At 35.6% G+C, this 21,799-nt stretch overlaps 3 protein-coding genes across 3 annotated transcripts; 2 read left to right on the plus strand and 1 right to left on the minus strand.

The window, feature by feature from the left end:
• Positions 1 to 329: 329 nt before the first annotated feature.
• On the minus strand, positions 330 to 4,921 carry LOC147544920 (N-acetylglucosaminylphosphatidylinositol de-N-acetylase family protein). Its single transcript, XM_086673924.1, has 11 exons — positions 4,773 to 4,921; positions 4,185 to 4,298; positions 4,043 to 4,103; positions 3,095 to 3,165; positions 2,471 to 2,535; positions 2,270 to 2,314; positions 2,063 to 2,143; positions 1,738 to 1,805; positions 1,567 to 1,615; positions 1,184 to 1,344; positions 330 to 570 (listed from the first exon to the last, which is right to left on the minus strand). The coding sequence occupies exons 2-11, from the start codon at positions 4,285 to 4,287 to the stop codon at positions 501 to 503; spliced, it is 774 nt and encodes a 257-aa protein (XP_086530050.1). The 5' UTR covers positions 4,288 to 4,298; positions 4,773 to 4,921; the 3' UTR covers positions 330 to 500.
• ATGRIP (Golgi-localized GRIP domain-containing protein) lies at positions 4,776 to 14,113 on the plus strand. Its single transcript, XM_086673923.1, has 22 exons — positions 4,776 to 5,222; positions 5,794 to 6,319; positions 6,543 to 6,658; positions 6,848 to 7,017; positions 7,309 to 7,402; positions 7,662 to 7,748; positions 7,896 to 7,976; positions 8,594 to 8,719; positions 9,030 to 9,138; positions 9,218 to 9,297; positions 10,559 to 10,687; positions 10,802 to 10,902; positions 11,159 to 11,292; positions 11,375 to 11,472; positions 11,567 to 11,683; positions 11,820 to 11,847; positions 11,949 to 12,007; positions 12,115 to 12,186; positions 12,253 to 12,300; positions 12,432 to 12,537; positions 13,206 to 13,264; positions 13,659 to 14,113. The coding sequence occupies exons 2-22, from the start codon at positions 5,848 to 5,850 to the stop codon at positions 13,767 to 13,769; spliced, it is 2,397 nt and encodes a 798-aa protein (XP_086530049.1). The 5' UTR covers positions 4,776 to 5,222; positions 5,794 to 5,847; the 3' UTR covers positions 13,770 to 14,113.
• Positions 14,114 to 14,880: 767 nt separating this feature from the next.
• On the plus strand, positions 14,881 to 18,182 carry ATSLY1 (Sec1/munc18-like (SM) proteins superfamily). Its single transcript, XM_086673925.1, has 2 exons — positions 14,881 to 15,898; positions 15,996 to 18,182. The coding sequence occupies exons 1-2, from the start codon at positions 15,868 to 15,870 to the stop codon at positions 17,825 to 17,827; spliced, it is 1,863 nt and encodes a 620-aa protein (XP_086530051.1). The 5' UTR covers positions 14,881 to 15,867; the 3' UTR covers positions 17,828 to 18,182.
• The last annotated feature ends 3,617 nt before the right edge of the window (positions 18,183 to 21,799 follow it).

A 21,799-nucleotide genomic window follows, 5' to 3' on the forward strand; every position in this document is an offset into this window, starting at 1 on the left:
TTTGTATATTCTTGGACTTTCTTGCATAAATTTATAAATATGTTTCAATCAGAGTTTGAATTACGAACGATAAAATGGTGGTGACGAGAATTTTTTTATTTTTATTTTCGGACTTTTCTTTCAAAACTGATATTGCAGAAACAGTTTAAATCTTATTATCTTAATAGCCGTCATGAACTACTGTACCTTTTAGTCGGAATCCGCCCAAGCACCCCTAACTTCACCAGTTCTACTCGAGCTCTTGCTTCTCTCTTATCGTTACTTCAACTCTCATGCTTGACTTAGCGACTTTGCGTAAATGGTGATAAATAACAATTAGGGAACAAGGATGGAATAAAAAGAAAGTAGAATTTGAGTATCAACTTATTAAGGTAAGTTGTGTTAAATAACTTCAACAATACTAGTAAAAGTTTGAGATGCAGAACATTACAAGTACATGAATGCTAAAGTTGGTGCTACTTTCAGTGCCACTACAATCAGATTATAAACTTCCAAGAATTTTAAACTTCGATCTTTTTTAGCACATTCACGTAGGTGTAACTGGAGAACGACACAAAAAGCTTTCTGAACCTGCAAACACGAAAAACATGTGTGAACCAGAAGTGAAGTAACTAACTCGACACTGTCGATTACTGGATTGTGGTAGAATGTGCATCAAAAGTGTAATTTTTCTTTGCAAATATATAGAGTCTGAGTTCAAAGTTGGTTATACTGAGTTTGGCGTAAATCAATGATTATATTCGTTCTCACGTTTAAGACCAAAAATATTCAGCCACCATTTTGCCAAATTCATGCGGCTTACTATGAATTGTTTCATATAGTAACACTTAAAGAAACAAAGAGAGCTTTGTGTTTATTGTGTTGCTAGAAACCCCATATCTAAAAATGGAGGTAGGTGGGTGTCTTTAGCGGTTCAACCCAGTTTTATGATGGTGAAGTTATACTAACATGTATTGAACCCGGTTTTATGATGGTGAAGCTAAACTAACATGTTTTAAACGGCTTGCGTGCTTTCACGACAGTGGAGGTGGGTGAGAGTCCTATTGAACTTGTAAAACCCACTTTAACGAATTACGACAGTAGAGTTTGTCAGTTCGGTTTACCCGTCTGTAACCAAAACTGGACTCCCCATGACATCATCCATGATACACAATGATGAAGGAAAAAAGAAAAGCTCACTGACCAAATCCACTGGCTCTTATGTTGTGCCATTGCAAGGAAGCTTTTTCTTGGATGCCGATTTATCAAACAACACATCTGTTGCCTTGGGTAGCTGCTGCTACATAGTATGGACAACCAGACATCAACAGGGCCACTATATTTGCGTAGTATGCTTGTACTTACCTGCAAATAAATCAGAAAAAGAAAGTCATAATGATAATAGAAACTAAAAAATTCTAGAATTCAAAAACATAGATTAAGGTAATGCTTAATATAATTTGAAGAACCCAAAGACTCTGAATCTGAATAGATTCTCTCTTAATCAAATTGTCAAGGGTTTAAGTGTCTAAGGACATAATAAGAATTTTGAAATAATGAAAAAAGAAGAAGAATATAAGAACATACAAGTTCCCAAGCTTCGATATTTTTATGGGAGGTGTCACATAAGAATGTTCTGTTCCAAGTGCAAAAGAAAGGAAGTTAATCAGGATTAGTCAATACGAATAGTTTATAATATAAGAAGAGACAGCGAGACAGCAATTTATGGAAAATAATTAAATAAACAAATAAGCATACTTTACTCCATGGTGTACGTCACGGTGATTCCGGTGCCCAGAAATACCATAGCTATCAAAGGTTATTAACTACAGAGCCCCAAACAAAAGATTATCGATGAGAAAAACATGAATTGATATCATAGAAATGTGGATTTACCATCCTAGTGAATATTGAAATCCAAGGAGTTAATGCTATGTACCAATTACTAACAACTTTTTTTTTAGGAAAAAACGTGTATCGATAGCAGGTAGTCTTGAAACTAGAATTGCTTCTAAATATGGATCAATAAGTATAAAATGTGAACGTAATAGAAATTGGATCAGTTAATCAAAGTAGATCTTACCAAGTCAATGCCTTGAGTGACGATTTCCTTTTCAGTAATCTCTGCCAGTAAGCTCCGACTCCATATATTGTTAAATCCGTCCTGGCAGCAACAATCAAGCAATTTATTACAAGTACTTTTCCTAACTAACAGATATTAACCTTTTCCCGGTTAGGAAAAAGAAAAGGAAGTTTCATCAATAGCTAAGGCTTTGAAATAGAGTCTCACCTGTAAATCTGGGTGGTCTAATATCTTAACTTGTTTCGGTGGCACCTGTATGTATATATCAAATGTTACACAACAGAGAAATAATGCCAAAAGAAAGTAACTATGAAAAGGAAAGAAAACTGCATCCTTGGCATCATGCATCTAAATCCATTAGCTATATGTACTTTAGTACCAAGTTGCTGACCAAGAGAAAATTGTCACCTTTAGTGAAGCACAAGCCTGATAAAGCTCTTCTTTTCTAGTGTTTCCCTTGCCATCGGCATCACCTATGTGGTCGATAAAAGTAAAATCAGTAAGAAAAAGGAAATCTATCTAAATGGCAGAAGTACCCATACTGACACCGGTACGAGGTGTCAGACATAATTGGTATTAATAAATTTGGCTCAACCACTGTCAGATTGTATGCAAAAGGTATAAACCGTGTGGTATTAATAAATACTCGCAAGATGCAACTACAAAAAATCTCATATTGAACCCTGAAATAATTGGAACTGTTAGACAAGAGTATCCAGGTATTTTACACGAGTATCTGAAAATTCAACATGACCGAAAAAGAAAATATCCATATTAAATTGAAAAAGCGATACACTCACAAAATCAGAAGAGTCAATCTATCCAGGTTCCACGCCTACAGTTCTTAATGGTTACAAGAAAGATGTATAAAATCCTGTCTTTTTCGTAGTTTTTTCATTCAAATAGCGGTTATGACCAATTAACGCCAGATCTCACCAAGGTAAACAATTTCTCTAGTGCCCCTTTCCTCCAAAAAAATAAAAACAGGTAGAAATCACATTGCAAATCATGAGTAAAAGCAACATATAGTACCTGTTGAAAAGCATAAGAGATAAACGGTATGCCCTTCTGAAGTCAAATGAAGAATGGTCGGAGAAAAGAACCTGCAAGATGCTACTAATGGATTTAATAGCATAAATTTGTAAAGTATAAAAGTGTTCAATTTACAACCAAAGAATACATGATTGGACCAGATAGTAAAGATTACATATCAATTGGAAAATTGCACTTGAAACAGAATAAAAGGTAACGAGCTTAAACCAGTTTGTTGGAGCATTGAAGAAACTATAACTCAAAAAACTTTGGATCTTGAATTAGTTTGTTTGTGATCCTTCTTGCAATTATATATAGCTGACTAGCTGTGATAAACAAGATATTGTTTTGGAATTGGAGGAAGCAGACAAACAACAAGTTCCAAACTCTGAGGATTAGTAAGTTGTTCTATCACAGTTCCATAAATTCTACCCAGATATGTTACACAATCCTACTCTAAAACCTCCAATCTGAAATCGACGGTTACCTTTATTTTAAATGAATTACAATTGTATTACAGTAAATAATACTCTCCTTAACCACATCTCTCTCACGTAATTCGTAAACACAAGCTTCAATTACAGATTTAATACTTAACAGTTAACATCCATAAAGAAGGTAGCCTGATGATATATAGCTGGCTTTGTTGGCAACAGAGCACCAGAAACACATACCAAATCCAATACCAACTAAGGAATGCTAATATCAACTAGGTCAATTTATCGGCACAAATTTTAGGTTCATAGACCTTTGAACGGAGTTAAGTTGGTTAATGTATTACCTACTGAGAAGTCTCATCTCAAGTTCAAAAAGGACAACAATAAGACTGAACAATCCAAGTAGTTAATACTAAACAGTCGGTCGATGTCGGATAAACCAACAAACTTGACTATCTTGAACATAAATGATAAGCCAACATAAAGAACATTCGAAATATTGAAAGCTCACATGGACTCATCATCAGGGTGAGCAACAACCAGCAAAACTTTTCTCTTTCGACCAGCTACACCTAATATTGACATGCACGGTAGAAAAAGTTATTCAATGTAATAAGAGCACAGAGCAAATAAAATACGAAAAAGCTTCCTACCTTCAGAAATTAATGCAGCCTTGGGAGTTGAAGCGTAAAGAATTTTGCAGAGAGAAACCACCCATAATAAAATTAAGGATACAACAATGAAGACCCAAGCCATCTAATATGTACCTAACACGAGGACAAAAAGCGCAACCGTGAGCACAATCACAAGTGAAGTTTGTAATGATATCTTCAAACATAACATATCCATTTGGTATCCGGAATTTTTTGCAAAATCCGACTCCGATACTCCTTTTATGCCTTAGTGAGTGCTATCAAATGTACTATTTTCTAGTTAATATAACACCTCAAAAGACATGAAGTTGTTTGAAGCAATCAAAGTTTGCTTCAATAAGACATGAAGTTACTTGCCATATCAAACAGTAAACAATAATATTGTGAGAAAAAAGTATGCAGAATTTGATGAATCCAATCAAATTGGGATCAGTGACCCAATTTTTCGCTTAAAACATTGACCCAATTTTTCGCTTAAACCATTTTAGCTACTAACAGATTATCAACTAATGATTTTCTTTTAGACATTTTGTCAAACACTTCGCGTGCAAAAGAAATTAACTTGGAAAACCCTACAAAATTTCTCACCTTGTTCCTTTTAGGTCAAACCTTTGTCCGACTAAGAACAGATCAAACTGCTATATCATCACAGATAGAGATCTTAATGTTATCACATTAATTTTTTATTCTCAATGAGATCGCTGGATAGATTCATCTGAAATCTGAACAGATTGTGTAAATAAAGTGTAAAATCCCACAAAATAAATTCATTTTGTTAAATGACTAAAATACCCATAAACAACAGTTAAATCCCAGTAAAACACCTGAATCAGAAATGAGAAATATACTACTGATTTTCGTTCTCTCCTTGTTTGTTTGGCGTATGGTAAACGTGATATGAGAGTAGCAAGCCTCTCAAAGACTTGCGATCTCACTTCAGATTATCATCAGTAAACCCTAATTGATTTAGGGTTTTTTTTTATCGTTTTGTTTACTAAAGATCAATCAACTTCCAAGCAATTTAATCAAATTTATCTGGTTAGTTTTCTTTTTTAAATTTGTTCTTACTATTTTCATTCAGATCTGTATAATTCATTTGTTTAATTGATGTATAATTCTCAAAATGTCACAAAGTTATGTTGAATTATTGCTAAAATCTTGTTTTGGTGATTAATGGAAATTGGGATCTAATAATACAAGCCTGTACTTTTAAGGTTAAGAAGATGGAGATTGTGATTCTAGTATCATTGTTGTTCTATGGTAGGATTTTCTTTTTCTCCTTTTTCATGGAGCTAGGATTGTGGGTTTGATTAATTCAAAAGAAAAAATAGTTTTATTCACTGGGTAGTGTCTAACTTACCTGAGAATATTTGATGAACAAGTGGAGTTCAGAAAGCAATACATTTATCTCGTAGATGTAGATGTTTAAGTGTACCTTATTAGGGCATATAGTAGGACGTTTCGGCAGTAAAATGTGTTAACTAGTACTATATGCTTGGCGCATTTAGAGGTGGAATCAGACTATTTGTCTTACCCTTGATTATATCGATGTTGATGTATTTGCATGTTCTCTGTTTTATATCTTTTGAGTTCTGATCTTTGTGTTTAGGTTCTGTGTGATGGTGCCGGCAAGGTGACTTAATTGAAAAAAACAAAAAAAACAATGTCAGACTCAGACATAGCCGTGGAGAGGGATGGAGTGGCAGAAGGTAATGTCGATGTTGTAAAGGAAGTGAATGTTTCTTTCGATGAGAACAATGGGGGAGATGGGTATGTTGCCAAGGAAAATGGATCTTCTGATACTGTTTTGGTTAATTGCATTTCTCATGATCAGCTAGTACAAATGGTCATTGAACTGAATTTTCAGAATGAGTATTTAAAAGCTCAATTTGAAGGTTTAAAGAACCATCATTCAGAGTCTAGTGCAGATTCCAAACAAAACAATGAAATTGCGCATGAAGAACGATCATCCGAAGACGTCAGCAAGCTACATGAAAAGATTGAATCTTTGAATAAAGAACTTCTTGAGCAAAAACAAACTCAAGCTGCTGCTGAGGATGCATTGATGCATCTTCGGACAGCTTACTCTGAAGCAGATGCAAAAGCTCAGGAGCTTGTCACCAAACTTGACGAAGGTTTTTTTCCCCTTTCTAGTCTGAGTTTTAAGATGCTCTGCTTCGTGTATATGCTCATATGATGATTTGGGTTGTTTGGAAATTAATATGTGGAAATATTACGTATGCATTGGCATATCAATTACACGTGGAGCATTGAGGCTTCAAAATTTCGTTTGCGTTTACTAAGTTACTAATCGAACTTGTTGAAGACTTCATGCAAATCAATGGTTTATTTTTGTAGCTCAACAAAAGATGGACCGTGAAATAAAAGAGCGTGATGATAAGTACAATGAACTTGACTCTAAGTTTGGTCGCCTTCATAAAAGAGCAAAGCAGCGTATTCAAGATATACAAAAGGTAATTCTATAGTTGAGCAGTTGACTGACCACTGGTTTCCGTGGTCGTTCCTGTATGCTGCCAACCTAATATAAATATATTTAATCATTGCTTGTTTCCAAGTGTTGAACTTAAACTTTTATGTGCTGCTTATGAAAAATAGCCTTTTGAGTCTTTTCATTAATAAGGCTGCATCTTCATTATATATAGGAAAAAGATGAGCTTGAGGTCCGTTTTCGTGATGCAAATGAGACGGCTGAACGAGCATTGTCCCAGCAATCATCATTGCAAAAGGAGTTGGAACATAGCAGAAAGCAAGCAAATGAAGCACAAAGGACACTGGATTTAGAGAGGCAACAACTACGGACTGCAAACAACAAGTAGGATTTCGTGCTAAATGCTAATTGCTCATCTTCGAGGAATAAGTATAAAATTTAGATTAGGTTTAACTGTTGCCTTATTGAAGCACTACTTATCTTATGTAAACATGTCCCTTTTGCTGGATGTAAACATCTGTGGGATCTCTTATACCACGAAAACATGATTTCTGTAGATATAAACATGACTCCTACATTCACATTACTTTTTGAGAAAATTCTTGTGAAGGTCGATTCATTTTTTCTGTTCGGCAGAATCATCGACCACTTATAATCTAATTGATATCACTTTAGGCTACGAGATAGCATTGAAGAAATCCGCCGATCAATGGAAGCCAGGGAGAAAAACTTTGAAATGTTGCAGCAGAATCTTTTTGAGAAAGAGCAGGTTTGGAAACTGAACCTTCGCTGATTGTTGATACTTCTATATCGTCAAAGTTGTTTTCACTGCATATCCGTCAGAAGATTATTGTTATTTAAGCATCTATACATTTTTTCTGTTGAATAAGGAAAGCGAAAAATGTGCTTATTTTTGTCACATACTTGAGTGATAGACTTTACTCAAAATTGTGTTCCCTCGGTCTCTATTGCAGACTGCCCCTTTGATGTACTCTTCTTATTCCGACAGTTTCATTTTGATATTTCAGATGTTGGAAGAAATCCGGAGGTCCCAGCAAACTGCTGAGGAGAAAAGGCAAGCTTCACAGGCTGAGCTCTCAGCTAAACACCAAAAGGTAAAATACTTGTTCCAGGACTACCAACCCTTTTAGATGCAGTGCACCTGCTTGTTTATACCTCTTTCTTAGTACTTCTTTTTCTGCCCTTGTGCCTTATATAGTTCTCAAATTTCATTTCTCTCTTTGCTTATTTATTCATTTCAGCATTTACAAAGCCTGGAGGCACAACTTGCTGATGCATTAGCTGACAGAAGCAAAGCAGCTGAAACTATATCTTCTCTGCAGGTATTATGACTGGTTACGTTTGGGTGGAAAAGTAGGATACCTTTGGAAAATCTCTACCAACACTTTTTGGTCTTTTATATTTAGATTATGATGGATGTGGGCAAGAACTCGTGCAGTTATGGAAGTGCGAGTTTGCATCCATGGAGATGCATCATCTGCGTCAGAAAATTCCAAAAAAACACTAGCCACTAAGGAATTCTCTGATGTCCTTGAAAATAAGTACTATTAGATGGTTCATTCAACAGCAACCAATATAACTGTTGTAACGTTATCAGTCCAGAGCCTTTCCGTTGTTTCTTGTGAATTACGGCGTCTGACACCGTGACACGTGACCCTGGCTGTTAAACCGTTATTCGGACTGTTCATTTTTCAAAGTTGACTTCCATTGTTTTTTTTGGTTGTTTTGTCTATTTATTTATTTGTAGTTTTTGTTATCATTGTTATTACTATTTAGTATTATTACTACTCAATTTTTTTCACGTTTGTGCTTCTAAACCCTTATATATATAATGATATAACGCCATCTGGAAACACTGATTGAAATATCTTTTTATACTTGAATTTCTGCAAGGCTCGTCAATAGTAAGCATTTTGAAAATGATTAATTTCGCTTTCAGGTATTAATTTCTGAGAAAGAGTCTAAGATTGCCGAGATGGATGCAGCTTCAAGTGGAGAAGCAGTAAGACTTAAAGCTGCTCTGGAGACGGCAAAAGGGGAGCTCGCTAAATTGAAGGATGAGCATGTATGTAAACAACCTTTGATTTTTAGTTACAGTTTAACACCTTACTACAATCTTCTCCTGTTGGTGCCGAAAATAACAGAATTACCTGCACATACTTACATATATGCATATGTATATATAAATATTAACTCTTGCATTTTGATTTGTATCTCATTACTGCATGACTCTCCTGATGGATTTATTTGGTTGTCTATTAAAGCTTTCATGCATTTTGTTAGATTTCCAAAAGGAACAAATTTCACCTTACGTGTTTAATAGATGGAACATTCCTTCAAGTCTTTAGCAGGTTTAATGTAATTTATGCATTCAGGAGAAAGAAAAGAGAGACTGGGAGGCTACCTCTCAGGCACTCAAGACTAAGCTGGAGGTTGCTGAAAATAACTGTCTACGCTCTGAGATTGAAGCAGCAAAAATGAGAAGTGAGATTTCATTAAGCTCTTCTAGATTATTTTTCTCCAACTCAAATAAACTGAACAAGATGCTTTTCATAATGTGCAGGTCAACTAGAATTAGAGTTATCCACAAAAATTCAGCTGCTAAATGCAAGAGATACTGAATTAGTGTCTACCAGAGAAGAGGTTTGTAGCATTTCCTCCTAACATCTTACATATTATTCGCATATTCACTTGGTGTTTGTTGTTTAATCTTAGATGTGTACATATTAAATGCCACTGATATCTTTTACTTGTAAGGAGGGATTTATTTTCATTTTCCTTTAGAAGTTAGTTTTCATTTGTGTAGGTTAAAATGGAATTTATTTCTTGATCCTGGTGACAAGACTAAATAGGTTCTAATTTTTCTTGTCCGAGCTCTTAATTATGAATATTTGGAAGTGACATCCATGTGTTTGAAGTATCGGTGTTCTTTGTTTAGATACAGGTTGTAAGAAGTTAAAAAAGAAATTCTCTAGTTGATGCTTTGAGATTCAGTAATGTGTTTTCCTTTCTCAATATAACATATATGGCCTCTTTTCCCGTGAAAGTGTGAACTTGGTCCTCAAATAGGTGATAATTCCTCTTGTAAATGTTTTAAAATAGATTTTTCATACTATCTTCTCGGTCGACATTCTTTTACTGGCTTAGAAGTGATTGAGGGAGTTGAGGTCTTCAATTAGGAGCTAATATTCTCTTCTTCATATTCATAAGAAACGTAATGATTAATCCTTCGTAATGAACTCTTTAGAGTATTGTGGTTGTTATAGAGTTCTCATCTAAAAACGGAAGTATTTAAGGAAATAAAATTGGTTTCTCAGATAACAGTTGCAAGGTTACTTTGGACTATATAACTGGATTATCACTTCTGCTTGACCTCATGTCACATGGACGGGGTCGCGTAGCTACTCTAGGTTGTAAGTTAAGCCTGGTTTGCTCTTGAGCAGTCGTACTGTAGGGCAAAAGTAATTTATCCTGAATCCCCTTTCCATATCGTGTCATGGGATATGAACTTAGGGCTGGAGTATGTTTGTTATTTGTACAAAGTTGATCCAGACTTGGTGATTTAATTGGACATTTGAAACAGACACAAGCCTGATTTGTGGTTAGTTGGTGGCCGTGTGCATCTGTAGTAACTTCGGCATTAGTAAACTATCTACATATTATGAAGCTAGGATGTAAATTGGTTCACAAAAGTGAATGAGCCATATTAGTCTTGAAGTTCTCTGGGCTTTATTGCTTCTTCTATGTTAATTTTTGAAGTCTTGACATGTACGTATATAAGTTAATTCGATGAGGCTCCGAAATAACCGCCTTGTCGGAGAGATAAGAATTTGATCTTGCTTATGTTTACATGTATTCTTATGTTATCCTCTCATTTAACTTTTATTTTTCTTACTCTTTACAGATCACCCGTCTAGAAAGTGAATTTTCCTCTTATAAGGTCCGAGCTCATGCACTTCTCCAGAAAAAGGATGCAGAGTTATCTGCAGCTAAGGACTCTGATCTACTCAAGGCTCAAGAAGAAGCCGTAAAGGTTATACATCGCATTGAACCCTTCTCTGAAAATTTGAATAAACTTTGACTGGTGCCAGAATGGCAATCTATTTTTTGAATTGTATACATTATTGGTCTTTTTGTTGTCTTATAGGAAGCTGAAAGAGAATTAGCACTGGCATGTGCTGAAAGGGATAAGGCCCTTCGAGATCTTGAAGATACTTTGGCTAACCATGATCAAGAACTTGCCGAAAGGTAAAGTATAATGACTGAGTACTTCATCAGTTTATATTATGGTTTTTCTTTATGTCATTCACTAGACTTCACTTCGTATTAGTTGTCTGTGCGACTTCTTGTTGTCCTCTCCCGTTATTTACTCTTGAATCTTGACCCAATTAAGAAAACAAGGTTACATGCATCGTGTTAAATTTCTATTTCGAATTCTTATTTGTTTGAATATGGTAAAAGAAGTGAAATACTCTAAACATTTCAAATTTCATCATCGTTTCAGAGATGCAGCTCTTAGCAATGCTGATCAACGGATTAGGAGCATGGAACTAAAGCTAGAGTCTGCCAATGGTCGCCTGCAATCAGAAAAAGAAACCTGGCAAAGAAACATTGAGAACATTGAAGAAACTTGGAAATGTAATTTCTTTCCTAGGCTAAAATGTTACTTATTTTCTTGTCTTGTTTATTTTGTGGATTGAGATTTGAAAATATTTTGAAGTGAGATGTAAGGCATTAGAGGCTCAAAATGAGGTGACCACCAATCCAGATCTACAACAAGAATTTGAAGAACTCAAGTTGAAGTTCACAAAGTTGAAAGTATTTTCCTACTTCATTGTTTCTTAATTAGATTTTCTGAATCAAATTAACTTTTTAGCTTAGGTCATAACTGAATTGCATTGCCAACTTGTAGGAGGAACACGATTCATTTCGTGATATTGCTGATAGAATGATTGAGGAGAAGGACAAGGAGATCTCTAGACTCTTGGATCATAACAAGAATCTTAATCAATCTTTGCTGAGGAAATCTGTGAGTATTAATATTCCTCTTAATATTTGTAACATTTGGCCTCAAGTTTTCTTGGGCCTGATGTTACTTTTCTTTTCCCTCTATATGATTATCTTCATTTTTAAAGATTGCTTGATAACGTGATTACTTCGTCCAGGCACAGCAGAATGAAGATCGGAACTTAGGTAATTTAATTATTAAGTACAGAGACATACAGAGTTTTTTTTTTCATTTTACAGTGAGGCTATAGCGTGTTCTTAGCTATGTCTTCTAACTTGTTATGTAGCTTCTCAAAAGCAGGACGGGACAAATTCAAGCACAAGTTTGGCAGAACAGCAGATTCTGGTATAGTATATAAACCTTTCCGCTTCCAGCTAACATAGACCCAAAATTATTTACATTTGATATTTGTGAAAATAAACCAGGACTCACTATAATATGTGCAATTTTAGATCTTAGCTAGGCAACAAGCTCAAAGAGAGGAAGAACTTGCACAATCTCAAAGGCATATCCTAGCACTTCAAGTAAGTTTCACTTGTCCCAATGCCAAAAATATAATCATGCATTTTCTGATGTTTGATCTGATTCAGGAGGAAATTGAGGAACTGGAACGTGAAAATCGTCTTCATAGTCAACAGGCAAGGCAATTCTAGAATTCGTCATATAACTGATTTTAAAGTTTCTTCCCTTCGTACTTCGTAGTCAACATGCTTTCCTCAGTCTGAGGGCAAGACCCTTACAATTTCTTTTTTTGTTTTGCTTGGAGCAGGAAACAATGTTGAAGTCTGAGCTCCGAGATATGGAAAGATCGCAGAAACGGGAAGGTGTAGATATGACATATCTGAAGAATGTAGTTTTGAAACTTCTTGAAACAGGTATATCTATCAATTTAACATTATAAACAATATTGAGACTAGTAGGTGAGAAAGGGTGAGACTGGTTTCCTGATTCCATGCCGACATGGAAATCTTCCAAGTCCTGTATGTCCATCCTATTTATTTTACTAATTTCTAGTGTGTGCTTATCGAACCAAAAATACGGCATCGAGTATGTCTTAAAAATAACACAATCTTCTTACAACAAGTTATTATTCTTTCTTTTTCGCCCTCATGTTGAGCTTCTCAATTTTTCTTCTTTTTCCATAACCTGAATGGATTGGTACAGTATTAAACCTAAACAGGGCTGTAATGGTAACAGCAATGGAATGTGTTCCGTTAAATGAATGAAAGGATTGGGCTTTGAACATTATATATGTGTAGCGCAATATTGCATAACCACCTGACCTCTAAAATTCCCATCCAAAGAACGTCATGAATAGTTTACTACCTGGGTCTAGGATGAAATTTTGGGTGGACCCATGACTCATCCAGTTGCAGTTATTTGCCTGGTACTGTAGGAGCCGAAGAGAGGGAGACGAATATGTCGCTAGATCTTTCTTCTTTACATTGATCTATTGACTATTGTAGTATTATGCATCTACCTTCTCGTCGAAACCAGTTCGGATAAAATGGATAACCTGTAAAATTTGTTTTGCTATAAACAGGTGAAGTAGAAGCTCTTCTTCCTGTAATAGGAATGCTCCTACAGTTCAGCCCCCAAGAGGTTAAGTTTCGGACGTTTTTCTTTCTTCTCATTCTTTTATAACATAAGTAGGAGGTTGTTTAGTTCATTTAACCGCATCATTTCATTTGAATATGATTTCTTTTCGATCAGTGAAGTCACAAATAGGGCTCATCAAATCGAATATGTGATCTTAAATTGAAATGCATACATTAATAACTGACTTGATCTGATTATCCAGAATCCAAATCGTCCTATACTCACATCTGGTAGATGCAGTATGACCATGTTATTAGACAACAACTTCTAATTTGTATATGCCATTCTTAGCTTTATCGACATCTCTTATCTGTGCTTTTTCGTTCTTCGATATGGCTACCTCACTTTATGTTTACTATTATCAAACTTATATTGGTTAACATAATCTCATCCGCAGATCCAGAAGTGTCAGCAAGCTTATCGATCCTCAATGGAAGTTCCAGCTAGCCCTGGAAGTGAGACTTCTACTCCGACCCGCTCTCTTTTCTCAAGATTCTCATTCACCTAACAACTACTGAACTACAACGATGATCATCAAAATCCTTAGCTTGTTGAATCACTGCGAAACTCGGGTTTTTACTATCTTCCATAAATATCAAAACAACTGGGGAACGAAGCAACATAGAGTACATTGTGAAATTTCAAGGTACCATAGATATTATAATTCTTTTCATATGTGTAGCTTTAAGCTGTATTTTTTTGCGAAAATGGGTATCTGATACTGTAAAAGAACTAATAAATTGAGGACAGAAAATTAACTTACATAATCAACTTTCATGGCAGAGATAGTCAAAGAGTTGTTAATTTTGTACCTCTTCTTTCAATTCTTAAAGAGTAAATTATATTCAGAAATTGCTGTTTGAATTGATACAAAACAATGTTACCTTCTCCCTTAACCCCAAACCCTAAACCTAATACATGTTCCACTCAAAAGTTGAGGCAGAAGCATCGCCACTGACTACTGAACGAAATGGCCTCATGAGTTTCGAGCTCATTTGCGCATGGTTTTTTTTTAAATGATCAAGAACCTAATTACTGAAGATTGAACACACGATACCACCAACGAAGTTGGTTTTCTTAGAAGATGCTGGATTTTAAGTCATATATAACATATGGGAAAAATATTGCACAGTAACTTAGGATTAGAACTACAAATGGTTCGTTGTTCTGGGCTATTTGGATAACTTAACAATGAAAACAGAAGACAAACTAATGGTTCATAGTTTTCTGGTTCCATTGGTGTGTGTTTTGGTTCTTGTATTTTTGGATAACTTCATAAACTTTCTTGGAGAAACCAATATCCTCTCAAAGTTTATGCTTCAACTCGATAAAATCAAGTTCTCGTGCTTTTTTTTTTTGTTGAAATCAAATTCTCGTTGGTTATAATAATATGAAATTACTCGTATTACAAAGACTTTTACATTGACAAATTCCCTTCTCCAAGGTGGAGCACTGCCTCTCTCTGGTGGAGTACCACCAGGTCGAGTAGCTTGAGCCTGAACATTAACATGAGTAATTTCAAGTAATTCTCCTACAGAAATCAGAGTTTAAGTCTTGTATTTCCGAGTAATCCGGCAAATACTTTTTTACCCCCTAGTCCCGGGTTCGAGATGTTACTTGCCTTTGTCAATCTACAACATGTTGACTTTATCAACTCCCAGTTCCCCAAGAGCTTCCTCAGCGCGGGGAAGGAGGCAGTAGGAGGAGGCACTCTGAGCGGGGAGCTACCACTTATAGAATGCCGACTGTTACGCCTACGACTACGATTACACAGAGAGATGTGTAGAGAGCTGCGCGCCAAGAGTCACGTAGCGCGCAGGGAGGGTACAATGGAAAAGAAAGCACTTCCCCATCCGGATTGGTATGTGAGGCCCCCAAACTTCCTATTATTGGTTCCAACAAATATTTATGGGGAGCAACTAAAGGCACCCAACCCCTCCTTCTCTTTCTCCTTCTTCTTCGTCTCTCCTCCTTCAAATCATCATCATCACCTTATCAAGGCACCCAACACCTTATCATGGAAACAACCTTGTTTCCAAACCCATCATCTTCAATCAGCAATGAGGAGTTAGAGACATTAAGAACCTTAAATGAGAGAGAGAGAGAGAAAGAAAAAGAGGGCAAAACCACCTGATCGAAAACCACCATTCAAAAGGCTCTCGGAAACCTTACTAACAGACTGGTCTCGGACTCGGACCAGTCCAAGAGATTTTGGACAAGACAGTCCTAGACCTTGCCTAAGGTTTCGAACTGGTCAGTCCAAGGCCTTAAGCAAAGTTTCAGACTGATCCAAGTCCGAAGCCTGGGTCCCAATAAATTTTTGGGGTCACACGGGATCTGATCTAACTCAATCTCTTTCTGCGGGTGCTAACAGCAATTTTCGCGTGCTTTTAGCCGCTTCCCATATTTACCTCTCTTACCAGGGAACTGGCATTTCACTAACGGTGACGGACAGAGTTATCATCTCAGATTTAAATCGCGATCTATGTTTCATAGTCTCCCTTCTTCCTCTCACTCTAAAATTCCATTCTCTTTCTCTCTCTAGAGAGATATTTTAAGAAACGAATTTCGAACCCTAACCCTAGAAATCTTAACGGTTGCAGAAAATGGCGCTCAATCTTCGACAGAAACAAACCAGTAAGTTCTCCTAACTTCATCCATGTAATTTATTATTCCTTCATATTAAAGTTCGCATCTTAATTTGTTTGAATTTTGATCTAATTTTTCTAATCAGATTGTATTATTCGGATGTTAAATCTGAATCAATCACCAAACTCAAGTGGAACTGCAAACGAAGAAGTTTACAAAGTTTTGATCTTTGACAAATTTTGCCGAGATATATTATCTCCTTTGATTCATATCAAAGATCTAAGAAAACACGGAGTAACTCTTTACTTCTTGATTGATAAAGAACGTCAAACGATCCCTGATGTTCCTGCTGTTTACTTTGTTCAAGCAAATCAACCTAATATTCAACGAATCGTTTTAGATGCTTCTCGTTCTTTATATGAAAGTTTTCATTTGAATTTCTCATCGTCTTTACCTCGACCTTTACTTGAAGATCTTGCTTCTGGAACCCTAAAAACTGATTCAACTCAACGGATCTCTAAGGTATTTGATCAGTACTTAGAATTTGTTACTTTAGATGAAAACTTGTTTTCTCTTGCACAACCTTCTACTTATGTTCAATTAAATGATCCATCTGCCGGAGATCGAGAAATTGAAGATATAATTGAGAAGATAGTGAGTGGATTATTTTGTGTTTTAGCTACACTTGCTGTTGTACCAGTTATTCGGTGCCCTAGAGGTGGTCCTGCTGAAATGGTTGCTGCTGCTCTTGATTTACGTTTACGTGATCATTTGATTTCGAAGAATAACTTGTTTTCAGAAGGTGGGAATTTGGGGAGTTCATTCCAACGTCCAATTTTATGTATTTTTGATAGAAATTTTGAGCTTTCAGTGGGTATTCAACATGATTTTAGGTATCGACCACTTGTTCATGATCTTCTAGGTTTGAAGCTCAATGCCATAACAGTGAAGGGAGAAAAGGGTGGATCTCGATCTTATGAGTTAGATAGTTCAGATCCATTTTGGGTTGCTAATGGAAATTTAGAATTTCCTGAAGTTGCTGTTGAGATTGAGACTCAATTGAACAAGTATAAGAAAGATGTCGATGATGTGAATAAACGTACTGGTGGGAAAGAAGGAGCTGAATTCGATGGTACAGATTTGATTGGAAATACTAAGCATTTGATGAATGCAGTGAACTCGTTACCTGAATTAACTGAGAGAAAGCAAGTGATAGATAAACATACCAATATTGCAACTGTGTTGTTAGGTGAGATCAAGGAGAGATCGTTGGATTCTTATGCCAAGAAAGAGAATGATTTACTGGGTAAAGGAAGCATCGATCGAAGTGAACTTCTTAGTGTTCTTAGAGGTAAAGGGACAAAGGTTGATAAACTAAGATTTGCTATAACTTACCTTCTCTGTTCAGAAACAACTCCTCAATCCGATTTAGAAGCAATTGAAACAGCACTGAGAGAATCAGAAGTAGATACTTGTGCATTTCAGTATGTCAAAAAGATCAAATCTTTGAACGTCTCGTTAGCTTCTGCAAATTCTGAGAGCAAGAGTAACATCGTAGATTGGGCGGAGAAATTATACGGGCAGTCAATTAGTGCTGTAACAGCAGGAGTAAAGAATCTCTTATCGAGCGATAAGCAACTTGCATTGACAAGAACAGTGGAAGCCCTAATGGATGGTAGGCCAAACCCTGAAATCGAATCCTACCTTTTCTTTGATCCTCGTTCCCCAAAATCTGGATCAAATGCAGGTAATAACCATCTTAAAGGACCATTTAAGGAAGCAATTGTGTTCATGATTGGTGGTGGAAACTACGTTGAGTACGGGAGTTTGCAAGAATTAGCCTATCGTCAACAACCCACTAAGCATATTATATATGGAACGACAGAAGTTCTTACAGGAGTTGAGTTTGTAGATCAGTTAACAATCTTGGGGCAGAAGATGGGACTAGGCAGTACCTCTGGTCCTTCTTCTAATTAAGATTCGTAAATCAGTTTTAGGTTTTCGTCTTCGAAAGATTTATATATGCAAGTGTATTAGAAGAAGGTAGATGTTTTTACAGCTCTGTCGTGTACAAGCTAGAAACTCACTCGGGTAACAATTTGTGATCTTTGTCAGTTTGGAACTTTTTCAAGATAATCACGTCGATATATAATAATGCAAATGAAGAAGCAACAAGTTCTTTCGGCAAGGAAGCAATTTTATTTGTGTTCATCAATCAATGTGATTATGTGAGTGACTTTCCCTTTTGATGGTATTCTTTTTCTTTTTTGTGAATCTGTTTTGATTATCAACTTGCATATTTTAATACTTACTGGACAACATTTATGAATCATAGGAAACTTGCTTCCCTTTTCACTCAAGTCCTCTTAGAATTAGATGTATTATTTTAAAACCTCCATCTTTTCTCCATAAACCCTAAGTAAGTTAGGTCTTCTTCTACTACTTCATCTTCATCATCAACCCAAAATTCTAGAGAGAGAATTTTTATGGAGAAGATTATGACATCAAACAAAGGGAAGGGAATTGTTGAAGGATCAGATCTAAAAACCCTAAAACCCGTTAAACTTTTAAAACTTAGAAATCAAAAATTTCAAAACCTTAGATCTTTTTACAAACAAGTAGAGTCGCTCGTGCTTCGTGGAAAATCGACAAAACATGAGAGATCTTAATTTCTAAGTTTTTGTAAAAAAAAAAAAAAAATCTGACTTGCCAATTTCGTAGATTTCCTACGAAAATTTAGCAAGACAGAAGGAAACTTGCCACGAAAATCTAGCATATTTTCGTAGATTTCTCACGAAATTCTGGGAATTTCTTCTTCACTTCGATTTTTTGCCTTGAAATCGTTTTGTATTCTTTCAAACTACCCAAACAAAAATACAAAATAAAATTAAAAAAGTTAGAGTTTTACCTCATGAATGTAAGGTTTTATTAAAACCCATCTAGGGTTTGATAAAAAAACAAAGGGAAGTAGTAGAAACTACAGTTCACTAAAAAAACAAAGAGAAGTGGTAGAAACTATAGTTTACTAAAAGATAAGGGAAGTGGAGATTGGTGAGTTTTATCTTCTTCATTCATCTAGGGTTTGATAAAAAACAAAAGGAAGTGGTAGAAACTATAGCTTACTTTTAGTAGCAGTACAAGAATAAGAAAAAGGAAGAAGAAGAAGAAGATGATGAAGAAGACAACTTAGGTTTTCAATTTTGAACTATTATTTTGTTAATGATCCACAAGTTAGTAACTGTTAGTATTTAAGACTTTATGGAGTTGTCCCCTTATTAAATCAAAGTCAACTAAGTCAAGCATAATTGACTCGCACCGGACTCAAAAATAGTTGTCCATATAAAAAAAATAGTTGTCCACGTATTGGCCACCATAAGATATCTAGTTCCTTAATTCCACCTTTTTCACTGAGACAGTCGTAACTTAGAGTCAGTGATAGTTGTTTGTTGGATTTTGTCTTCCAATATATCATGATAATAAAATATCAACACATTCACAGCCACGATTTTATTGTGCTCTAGCACGTCTCTCAAATTCTCATGAAACTTGCACAAAACATATCTAATGGAAGAGTATCACTATTTTCTACTAATGACATGCTCTGCCGCTCTGGTGAATGACCTATTTTGAAACTACACATGCACAAAGAAATTTATTTGGTATGTGTATTTTTTCGAGTACAAATACAACAAATGCTTAGCTACATATGAATTTGATGATATATTTATTACAATAAAGGAGAATTTTCCATGTGAAGGAATGGGAACTCAACGCATTAGCCTTGTTTAAACGGCCCTGTGAGAAAGGGTCGAAGTAAGTGAAATTCTTATTATAGAATCATAAAATAAGATGAGAATGCATTTTCCATAAGGATAGCTTTACTAGTGTTTCTGAGAAGACCAAAACGAGCGGAGGGTGGATTTTGCTAGCCTAGATCTTATTAATTATTATAATGTACATTTTCGTTTACAACCTACTGAGCCAATAAAAACATTTCGGCTATTTGTCAAATTTTTTGAAGTATTACAAGCGAGTAATTAATCTGCTTTACTTCATCGTATCTCTAATGCAAGACTCAAACTTACAACTCTAAGTAATGCCTAGGAATTTTTGAGTTTTTGTACAAAAACTTTCTCCAATACAAAATTTCATTGGGGTTTTAAGGTGAGGTGAGAACAGTTAGTACTAAGATTTTCTCAAGAAGAAACTCAATAAGGAAATGATATTGTGTAATTATTAAGTTCTCAAATTGTTGCATTCGATAAGTCTTTCGAATTGGAAATCCCAATTGTTTCATCTCGGAAAGAAAACTCTAATGAAATTTCAATTAAATTTGAGTTTTTGTATGATAACTTTCTCCAATGTAAAGTTTAATTTCGGTCCTAAGATGAAGTGAGAACAGTTAGTACTAAGATTTCTCGGAAAGAAACTCAATATCTGAGAATTCTAAAGGATCCCAATTGTTTACTCAATGCCAAAAAAGAAAATTATCTATCGACGGAATGACACTGTAATTTTAAGTTTTTAAAGTGTTACATTTCCAGATGCCAGATGCCTTTCAAATTGGAGATCCCAATAGGACAATGTAAGAAATTAAATTTTAATTAAATTTGACCCATAGAACAGTTAAAGAGTTCTTTTTTCTTTTGTTTTGTACGGGGGATGTCGTTGTTATTTGGATCAAGGTTACCAGATTCGCGGTACGCTCCGGTACGCGGTAAGAAAACGGGTACGTGGTACGCCTATTAGAGTGTATCCGGTACGTAGGGGGTATACCTATTCGGTACGATAATTCGGTACATAATTCGATTAATATAAAGTTTCTCCCAAAATTCTTCACTAATAATTGTATGTGTAACTAATTCTCCCATTTTTCGATTGTGTTCATCCCAAAAAATTTCGATTGTGTTCATCCCAAAAAATTTCGATTGTGTTCATCCCAAAAAATTTCGATTGTGTTCCTACCATTCTTCATGAGAACCGGTTCGCTAGATCGGGCGATCTGGTTCGCGAACGTACCCTAAAAGGGTTCGCGCGAACGTACCCTAAAAGGGTTCGCGCGAACCAGATCGCGGTTCGCAGGGGGTTCCAGCGAATCTGGTAACCTTGATTTGGATCCATTTATTTTGTATTTCGAAGACTGCTCAAGATTTTGGGCAGAATCGAATTATTCTCCTTGAACACCACTTTTTCAACTCAATTGCATTAGAATTATTTTGATTTTTTGCTAGTAAATAGGACTACCCATTGTACGATTGGTGTGTATCAATACAAAAAAAAGGCAATTTAGCGATACCCCTCATCACTAATGTGTAATTAGAAATACCATAATACAGAAAATAAGTGAAAAACATAAAACATTTGAAAATTATAATTCAGGTCATAAAATATACAAATACTAAAACACCAATTTTTTGTCAGTTTGTGTACCTAAATTTTATTATTTTTCTTTAAACTTTAAATCGTTAAAACTTTTGTTTTTTTTTTTTGAAACCAAGGGAACAATTTCCATTAATAAGTGATTAAATCACAATGTTTACATGGATGAATTCTTATTTCTCTCCTCTGAAAACTTCATGAGAGTTACATACCTTTAAATGCAAAGTGCCTCATGAAGAGAAAGAAATTGGACTAGACAGACTCAATAAAAAACAGTAAAGGGCGAAAAATAAAAGGATCCTAAAGATCACGGATGAAAAGACCCTAAAGGTCGCGAATGAAAAGACTCTAAAAGTCGACAAAAAAAGAAAAAAACGAAAAAAAACAATGTCATCGGCAAACCACCGCCGTCACCGGAAAACTGTTGCCGGAAAACCGTCGCCAAAAACCTTCGCCGGAAAACCGCTGCCACCAAAGAAAGAATTTCTCTGTTCTACTTGTCTCTAAACCACCACCTCCACCATCAACCACCACCCTCTAAAAACATTTAACACCACCACAAATACCACC

This window comes from Eschscholzia californica, unplaced genomic scaffold (genome assembly GCF_041429995.1).
Source record: "Eschscholzia californica isolate CP2 unplaced genomic scaffold, dmEscCali1.0.p SCAF_4, whole genome shotgun sequence".
In the NCBI taxonomy this organism is placed as follows: domain Eukaryota; kingdom Viridiplantae; phylum Streptophyta; class Magnoliopsida; order Ranunculales; family Papaveraceae; genus Eschscholzia; species Eschscholzia californica.